This window comes from Camarhynchus parvulus, unplaced genomic scaffold (assembly GCF_901933205.1).
Source record: "Camarhynchus parvulus unplaced genomic scaffold, STF_HiC, whole genome shotgun sequence".
NCBI classification, from domain to species: domain Eukaryota; kingdom Metazoa; phylum Chordata; class Aves; order Passeriformes; family Thraupidae; genus Camarhynchus; species Camarhynchus parvulus.
In genome coordinates, this window is record NW_022148904.1 from 4,651 (window position 1) to 14,300 (window position 9,650).

The 9,650-nt window shown below is 54.1% G+C and overlaps 1 protein-coding gene across 1 annotated transcript; it reads left to right on the plus strand.

Moving 5' to 3' along the window:
• Positions 1 to 3,715: 3,715 nt before the first annotated feature.
• On the plus strand, positions 3,716 to 7,850 carry LOC115917159 (class I histocompatibility antigen, F10 alpha chain-like; the record flags this gene model as incomplete). Its single annotated transcript, XM_030970892.1, is given in 10 exon segments — positions 3,716 to 3,744; positions 3,916 to 3,974; positions 5,142 to 5,152; positions 5,154 to 5,406; positions 6,490 to 6,596; positions 6,599 to 6,770; positions 7,084 to 7,361; positions 7,438 to 7,546; positions 7,645 to 7,680; positions 7,800 to 7,850. Coding segments are annotated over 10 exon segments (1,105 nt in total), but the record flags the coding sequence as incomplete, so codon positions are not given.
• Positions 7,851 to 9,650: the final 1,800 nt, after the last annotated feature.

Sequence of the window (9,650 nt, forward strand, 5' to 3'; positions counted from 1 at the left end):
TGCCTTTCCCAGCTCCCAGACCCCACTTCCCTCAACACCGGGGACCCCTGGACCCCCTTTGGTGGGCACAGGGACCCCCTGGATCCCCCATCCGCCTCTCCCAGTCCCTTCCCTGAACCTTGGACCCTTCCCGGCTCTCCCGGTTCCGCTTCCCGGCCCTTGGACGCCCCCAGACCCCCCAATCTCTGCATTCTCCCAGTTCTCCACCCCCTGCGCGTCCTGCGGGGGTCCTGGCAGGTCCCGGGGGGGTTCAGGGGAATTCCCAGGGTTTGCTCTGTCCCCTCCCCCTCCCCGCGCTGCCCCGGTCACTTTCGCGTCTCCCGAGCTGCGGCTCCGGGATCCGCCCGGGGACCGGGGACTGCCCCGGCACCGGGACCCCCCTGAACCGCAATTCCCGGGCACGGGGACCCCCCGAACTTCCATTTCCGGGCGAACGCCCCTTCCTGGGCACAGAGACCCCCTTGAACGTTCATTTCGGGGCACCGGGACCCCCCTGTACCCCCTTCCCCCGCCCCGATAACCCCTGCACCCCCTTATCTGGAGCCTGGAACCTCCCGAACCTGCATTGCTGGGCCCCAGGACACACTACATCCCCTTATCTGGCACGAGGACCCCCTGAACCCCTATTTTCTGGGCACTGGAATTCTCCTGAACCTCAATTTTCAGGCACCAGGACTCCTTGAACCCCGGAACCCCAGAAGGGAACCCCCCTGAATCCCCATTCCGGGGCACCGGGACCCCACACCCCCTTATCCAACACGGAGATCCCCCTGCATCCCCTTATCCAGCACGGGGATCTCCCTGCACTCCCTTATCCAGCCCCAATACCCCCCACACCCTCTTTCCCGGCCCTCCCCCTCTCAGAGACCCCAGCCCCCGCTTTTCCTTGACCCCGGCACCCCCTGGACCCCCACTCCTGCCTTTCCCCAGCCCCCCCCCCCCCACCTTCCTCAACACCGGGGGTCCGTGCACCCCCTTTCCTGGGCACAGGGACCCCCTGGACCCCCATTGCCCTCACCGCCCTTCCCTTGACCTGGGACCCCCTGAACCTCCGTTCCTGGGCATGAGGACTGTGAAAAACGCCAATCACTTGTTTTAAAATTTTGTAAAAGTTTAATAGTAATAAAATGGTTAAAAAAATAGTAACACAATTAGAGTAATAACAATTTGGACAAATTGAATTAGGACCATATGAGACAATAAAAACAAAGAGTTACGGACAAAAACAAAGAGTCTGGGTACCTTTTTCTGGGCAGCACGAGCCCGAAAAAGGACTCCCGCTAACAAAGGATTAACTCTTAAGAACAATAGGCTGTTGCATATTCATACACTTCATACGTTATGCATAAATTCCATTCAAACACAGGATTCTGTCTGGTCTTCATCAACTTCTTCCTTCTAATCCTAACAATGCCTTCGAGGTGGAAAGAAGTTCGTTTCTTCTGATAAGAAGGCAATAAATTCTTTTTCTCTGAAAGATTTAGGTGTCCTGTGGCTGCTATCTCGCTGCAAGTCCTTTCTTTTAAACAAAGCATCTTACATAGCATAGTTTCTATTTTAACAATTTTTATAACCTAAAACTATATTTAACACACTACTTAAGAGAATTAATACAGCATTACTTTCTAACACAACACATATGATATTCATTTTAATATTTGCAAAAAGCCAATCATAAAATACATGCATTTTTCACAGGGACGCCCCTGCACCCCCTTATCCGGGACTGGGACCCCCTTCTGGATCCCTTTCACGTGCTCTGGGACCCCCTGCTCCCCTCCCCAGCCCTTCCGCCCTTCCCAGGCCCCAGACCCGCCTTTTTCCTTCACCTTTGCACCCCAGATCTCCCAAATTTCCGGGTCCCACCAGTTTTCCACTCCCAGCGCTTCCTTAAGGGGGTCCCAGGTGGTTCTCAGAGGGCTCCAGGGCGGTCCCAGCGGGGATCCAGAGGGATCCAGAGGGATTCTCTGCAATTCCCCCGTCCCCTCCCCCCCACCCCACCGTGCTCGGTCCCTTTCGCTTCCGCGTCCCAACCTGGGAGACCGGGATCTGCCCGGCAGCCAGTGATGTCACTAACAAATCAAGCTTCCATTGGTGAACAGGAAATAGCGAAGCCAATAGCGAGGCCGGAAGCTGCTATAGGGGCGGGGCCAGGTCTGGGGCGGGGCTGCAGCAGAGCAGTGTGTCATGGTTTGACTCTGGCTGAACGCCAGTGCCCCATGAAAATATACTTCCCTGGTGTTTGCTGTGAGATGTGACCAGGAAATAAGCCAAAGCAGGCTTCTAACTTAGGAATAGAGGGGAAAAAAAAGGTTTATTGACTAAACTACAAAACAAGACACACACACACACACACACACACAGGAACAATGAAAACGTCACAAAAGCATTTCCTCCTCCCCCTACCAGATTCTCCCAATACATCTCTCAAATTTCAACTCTCAGTCCACCATCACTCTGTAAATACTCATTTCTCAGTCCATCAAGAGGAGGAGTCCTTCTTGGGCCATGGTGACCTCTTCCTTTTCATGTCCAGTGCTCTCACCACATGAACATGGACAAGAGCTGCTTCGAGGGTTGTCCTTTTTAAGGGTGCTTTGTCTCCTTCCCAAAAAGGGCACAGTCTCACCTTTGGGATGTCCTTGTCCCCCGCATACTTCTCTACCCCATGGGGCCGGGGGGTCTCCAACACTGAACCCTCTCAGTCCTGAGCCATCGCCTCCCCCTGGATGCAGCCTCTGTGTCACAAGGAAGCGTGGTTCTGTCCATGGCTGACAAGAAGCGTCCAGCATCAAGCCACTCCTTATCTCTTGCCATCTAGGGTTCTCTCACAACCCTGCATCACAACACACTTGCCCATTTCCTGCTCCAGAAAAGGTCAATGCTCTGCGAGATTTTCATTGTCCAAACAGGGGTTAAAAAAACTTCTACAAGCGGCCAGGCTCCTTCTCCGCTGCAACCCCCCCTTCCCCCTCCTTCTCCGCAGGCCGATATCAGCTTCAAGCTTCAAGACCACAGTCCCACTGAGCGCCGGTTCTCTCCTATCCCGGGAAGGGGTGGGGGGGTGAGGGGGGAAGGTGGGCGGGGCTGCCCAAATCCTCTCGGGGCTTCTCTCTCTGTCTCTCCTGGTAGGGCTGCCCAATACCTCCTGGTGCCCCCCCCACCCTTCCATCTTGAGGGCCTCTTCACCACCCCTCTCCATCCAAAGCCCGGCTCACTTGAAGGCCTTCCCCCCCCCGCCCAGCAGCAGCAGCTGGATGGGGAAAAGATCTGAACTCTTTCCCGATGGAAGTCAAAGAGAAAGCCCCAAGGGAAAGCTCTGCTTTTACCCCTTTGTTCTCAGAGGCATATCCAAATACCTCAGTGGTCAAAACAGGTGCCAATTTCAGAATCTGAACACCTATTGGCCTCTGGCCACTCCATTCCCAGAAAACCTATTTCCTGTAAACCCACGACACAGCACCATGGCTCCAGTGCTGGGTCTTGAGACATGGTAAACCCCCCCCCAGAGTAAAAAGAGGTTAAAAGTGCTTTTCTATGTAAAGCCAAGGCCAAAGGGAAAAGCAGCTTCAGTAAAAGACATGAAGATAAACAGGAGACAGCGAAACCAGAGATAAAGAAGAGATTGAGACGCTGTGGAACAGGGCAAGGGCACAAGAAATTCCTTCTGATAAAAGAAGAATCTAACAGCAAAAGTCACTGTGAAACTCGTAAAATGACTATGTATGAGCCTATTGTGAAATTGTATGCATATGCATTTGAAAGGGGGATAAAAGGAAGGACCGGACTTCACAGGGGTTGCGCATGCCCTTTTAGGGAGAGCAATCCCTGCATGCCTCCAGGGCTGTAATAAACATACCGGGCTTTACGACTTTTGCAAAGTTGCAGAGTTTTTCTCTCTCCTCCGCGTAACAGTCTGGGGCTGCTCTTGGGGCTCCTGGGGTTCCTGGGGGACCTGGGGGGCACAACCAAAGGTGAGTGGGAACCCCAAAACCGGGAAGCCCCTGAACTTCCATTTCCACGATCCAGGACCCTTCTGAACTTCTATTACTGGGCTCGGGAACCCTCCCCATAGAGTCATTTTGGGTCTTGTGACGCCCCTCTATCCCCTTCCCCAGCACCAGGACTCCCCTGTACCCCCTTATTTGGCACCGAGACCCCCTGAACTCCCGTTCCTGGGCAGGGAAACCCTCCCAAACCGCCATTCCCGGGCATGAGAATCCACTGAGACCCCATTCCTGAGCATGGGGACCCCCTGAGCACCCATTTCTGGGCACCGGGACCCCCCTGTACCCCCTTCCCCAGCTCCGGAACCCCCTGAACCTCCACTTCAGGGCACTGGGGCCCAGTTGAACACCGAATTCCTGGAAGAGGATCCTCTGAACCCCCATTCCTGTGCAGGAAAACCCCCCTGAACCCCCATTCCTGGGCACGGGGACCCCCGTGAACGTTCATTTCCTGGCTGCGGGACCCCCCTGCACCCACTTATCTGACACCGGGATTCACCTGATCTCCCATTCCTGGGGATCAGGATCCCTTTGAACCCTGAATCGTGGCATGGGAACCCCCCTGAACCCCCATTCATGGGCACTGGGACCCCCTCTGAATTTTCATTTCCAGGCACCAGGACCCCCCTGCACCCCCTCATCCAGTACCAACAACCCCCTGAACCCCCTTTCTCTTCAGTCCTGCTTTCCCGAGTCCCCAGACCCCCTCCCTTTTCCTTGTCCCTGAGACCCCCTGGACCCCCATTCCTGCTTTTCTCAGCCCCTGGCTCCCCTCTTTCCTGTATCAAGGACTCCTGAGCATCCAATTCCCAGGTCTCCCCACCTTGTGACTCCTCTTTCCTTGGGGGCAAGGGGACCCCTGGACCCCCTTTCTTGGGCACAGGGATCCCCTGGAACCCCCATCCCTCCTCTCTCAGTCCCTGAACCCCCCCCTTCCATAACCCTGGAACCTCCTGAGCCCCCATTCCTGGACACCAGGACCCCCTGCAGTCCCTTTCCTGTCCATCCCACCTCTCCCACCCTGCACACCCTTTCCTTGGCCCCAGGATCCCCAAACCCCTTCCCAGCTCTCCCAGTTCCCCTTTCATTGATCTGCGATCCCCTCAACCCCTCCAAAACTCTGTGTCCCCCCAGTTCTCCACTCCCCTGCGTTACTTGTACGTGGCCGTGCCAGAGCCCAGCCTGGGGATCCCCCAGTTCATGGCCATTGGGTACCTGGATGGGATCCCCTTTGTGCGCTACGACAGCGAGCAGGGCCGGATGGAGCCGCTGACGCAGTGGATGAAGGATGGAGTCGAGCTGGGATATTGGGATATGGGGACCCAGATCAATGTGAGGAACCAGCACATCGATGCCAGGAACCTGGAGACAGCGCGGGAACGATACAACCAGAGTGGGGGTGAGCAGGGGGAGCTGTGGGACTGGAATGGGGATCCATGGGGCTGGGATGGGATCTGTAGGGCTGGGATCCATGGGGCTGGGATGGGATCTATAGGTCTCAGGTGTAGACTCACAGGGCTCCAAGGGGCTGGGATGAGAATTCATTAGGCTGGGATGGAATATCTCATGATCCATGGGTTGAGATGTGAATCCATGGGGCTGGGATGGGATCTGTGGGCCTTGAATGGGAACTGTAGGGCTGGGGATTGGATCCATGGGGCTGAAATGGAATCTATAGGTCTCAGATGTGGATTTACAAGGCTCTAAGTGGCTGAAATGGGGTTACATTAGGTTCGAATAGGATATTTTGTGATCCACGGGTTGGGATATGGATCCATGGGGCTGGGTTGGGATTTGTGGGGCTGGGTTGGGATCCATGGGGTTGGGATGGGATCTGTGGGGCTGGAATGGGAACTGTAGGGCTGAGATGGGGATCCATGGGCGTGGGATGGGGATCCATTAGACTGGGATGGGATAGCTTGTGATTCATGGGGCTGGGATGGGATCTGTGCACTTGGGTTGGAATCCATGGGGTTGGGATGTGGATTCGTGGGGCTGGGATGGGATCTATAGATCCCCAATGTGGATTCACAGGGCTCCAAGGGACTGAAATGGGGATCCATTAGGCTGGGATGGGATATTTTGTGATCCACAGGTTGGGATATGGATCCATGGGGCTGGGATGGGATCTGTGGGACTTGGGTACAGATCTGTGGGGCTGGGATGGGATCTACAGATCTTGGATGTAGATTCACAGGGCTCCAAGGGGCTGAAAATGGGAGATCCATTAGACTGGGATGGGATAGCTTGCGATCCATAGGGCTGGAATGGGATCTATGGGGCTGGAATGGGAACTGTATGGCTGGGATGGGATCTGTTGGGTTAACTTCCATGGGGTTGGGATGTGGATCCATGGGGCTCCAAGGGGCTGGGATGAGGTTCTGTGGGTCTCCATCAGACTCTGGGGCTTCATAGGGCTGGAATGGGGCTCTGTGGGGCTGGGACACAATTCTCTGGGTCTCTGTGGGTACAATCCCCCCAGGTCTCCACACAAGTTTGACAGTTTATGGCTGTGACCTCCTGTCTGATGGGAGCGTCCATGGATCCCACCAGATTGGCTACGACGGGACGGGATCATATCTCCTGAGACTGACCTGGGATTTGGGAGATTCGTGCTGGCCACCAGCACTGCTGAGATCACCAGGAGGCTCTGGGAACAGGACTTGAACGGGGTTGAGAAGAGGACGAATTATCTGAAGCACGTCTGCCCGGAATGGCTCCAGAGGCACGTCAGATACGGGCAGAAGGAGGCAGAGCGCAAAGGTGGGAGCAGAATTCCTGTGGGAGTTTGGGATTTGGGGATGGAGGACTTGGGAACACAGTAATGCCTGTGGGAATTCTATGGGTAGATCTCATGTCCATCCTATTCCCATGGAATTCTATGGTCAGATCTCACCCCAATCCCATTGCAGTGTGAATTCCATGGTCAGATCTCACCCCAATCCCATTCCAGTGGGAATTCCATGGGCAGATCTCACTCTTATTCCATTCCAGTGGGAATTCCATAGGTAGAACTCACCCCAGTCCTGTTCCAATGGGAATTCCATGGATGTCCCTCACCATTATTCCATTCCAGAGCCCCCTGATGTCCATGTGTCCGGAAGAGAGGAACACGGGACACTGATCCTGTCCTGCCACGCATACGGATTCTACCCCAACACCATCGCAGTCAGCTGGATGAAGGGGGGTGAAACCTTGGATCAGGAGACGGAGTGGGGCGGGATCGTTCCCAACAGCGACGGCACCTTCCACACCTGGGCCAGGATCGAGGTGCTGCTGGAGGAGCGGGAGCAGTACCGGTGCAGGGTGGAGCATCCCAGAATGCCAGAGCCCGGGATCTTCACTTGGGGTGAGGCTGGGAATGTGGGAATTGGGAATTTGGAATTCCCAAATGGGGATTCCCCTCCTCACTATCCCGCGTTTCCCGGAGCCGACATCTGGTGGGAATCTCACCGTGGTGGTCGCTGTGTCCATCATTGCTGCCATCCTCATACTCATCATTGTCCTCACCGGATTCGGCGTCTGGAGGCTCCAATCCGGTAACACACGGGATGCGGGTCGGGAAGGGGCACGGATCCACCTGGCACCGTTCTGGCAATCCTGTGCCACCGACACTGATCCCACTTTGTTTCCACAGGGAGGAGGGACAGGAATGGATACAACCTGGCAGCCGGTGAGTTCCAGTGGTGGATCCAGCTCTGGATCCCCTCTGTGTGGATCCCAGGATGGATCCTGGGGTTAATCCCAGTGTGTGATCTGTGCTGGAATCTCATGGATCTTCTCTTTCTGCAGGAAAAGACATGGGAATGAATGGCTCCGCTGCAGGTACAGCATGGGATGAGAGTGGGATTCCAGAGGGAGATTGGGGCAGAGTGGACAGACTGGGATTGGGGAGGGATTCTGGATCAGAGCAGGGGTCTAGAGTGGGATCAGGTGGAATTGTAAAGTGAGATTGGAGCTGGATTCTGGAGCAGTATCAGAAGGGATGGATGGAGCAGGATTGGGGCAGGAGTGATGGAGTGGGATCAGGGAGGGATTCCAGCGCAGGATTGGGTAGAATGGATAGAGCAGGATCAGGTGGGATTGATGGAGCAGGGCTGGGACAGGATTGGGGCAGGATCAAGTGGGATAGATGGATGGAGCAGGATTGGGGTGGGGTCAGGTGGGATTCTGGAGCAGCTCCCTCTCCCAAGTGGCTCCAGCCAGGTCCATCCTGTGGAACGGGGACAGGGACAGGGTGACACCGTGACCCTCTCTCATCCTGGCAGGAATCACTGCCTGAGCGATCCATGGAGCTGGATCCGGCCCCCTCCCTCTTCCCAGGAAAGCTGAACGCTGCCAGCAGAGCCCATCCCACTGCTCCCACCACCCCACAGCTCTTGGTAACAGATCCATTTCCCCTTTTCCATGTCCCAGTGTTTTAAAGCCAATAACCACAAATATTCACAATGCTTCAGTTCTGGTGTGAAATTATCCTGCTTGGGGCAATAAATCCTGCTTGGGGCAATGTCCTGGATTGTCAAGCAAATTGTATTCTATTTACCATCTGCATGGCAGTTGTCTTCTGTTAAGTGGGCAGTTTTCCTTATCTCTTCCACAACTTGGGACACATCTGCTGATAACAGGCTATTGAATGTCACTGCACAACTGATAAGAACTACAGCATCCCAGTGTGAGATGCTCCACCCAGAGGGGAGAGCCAAGCATTCCTACCTGGATATAATCTTGAGTTTCTGGAACACCAGCATGGCTTTCTCCACTGGATTTCCCAGAGGAAACAGCAGCTCTCTTCCCCTGGATCTTCAGAGGAAGACTACAGCCCTCTACAGGATCACTGCTCCAACAGAACCACCCCTGACACTCCAGGAGGACTGCAGCAACGATTCCAATGGGACTGCTGCCACCACCCTGACCAACAGGATGTCAGGTTGGGTTCTGACTCTGTCAGTGTTGTTTTAGTTTACTGCATTGTTTATCTTTTTATTTTCTTCCCTACTAAAGAACTGTTATCCCTGCTCCCATATTTTTTGCCTGAGGGCCCCTTAGTTTAAAATTTATAGCAATTTGGAAGGAAGGGGTTTACATTCTCCATTTCAGGGGAGGCTCCTGCCTTCCTTAGGAGACTCCTGTCTTTCCAAACCAAGACAGATTTTGGTGCTTAATGTGAGGCTCAAGGGCACAGAAATAAAAAGGAAATAACAGTTCTTGAGTAATCTCATTTTTGTACGCTGCTACAGAAACCTTGTTAGGTGTCACCATGTGGTCCAGCTTACCCTGGTTTGGGTGGCATGTGGTTGTGGCTACATTTCTCCCATTTGCAGGCCCTTGTCTAAACATAGGTCCTATAACCAAGGCTACTGTGTCTGCGATCCAGTTTGTTTTATGAGTGAACAAGGTGAGGAATTAATGGATTTTTAACTTCCTCTGGAAAGCAGGCACATGGATTCACAGTTATCACATACTAACTGTATGTTTTTGGGGTTACTTTAATAATAGCACCTGCTGTAAGGAAATGACACCGGGGGAAACCTTCTCCCAACCCTTTAACCATCTCTTTGGGCCTGCCCTACCAGTTTTTGAAGGGTTCAGATCCACTCTAAATGCTAATGATATCATACAGTGGCTGGTGTTGCTGATAGGCTT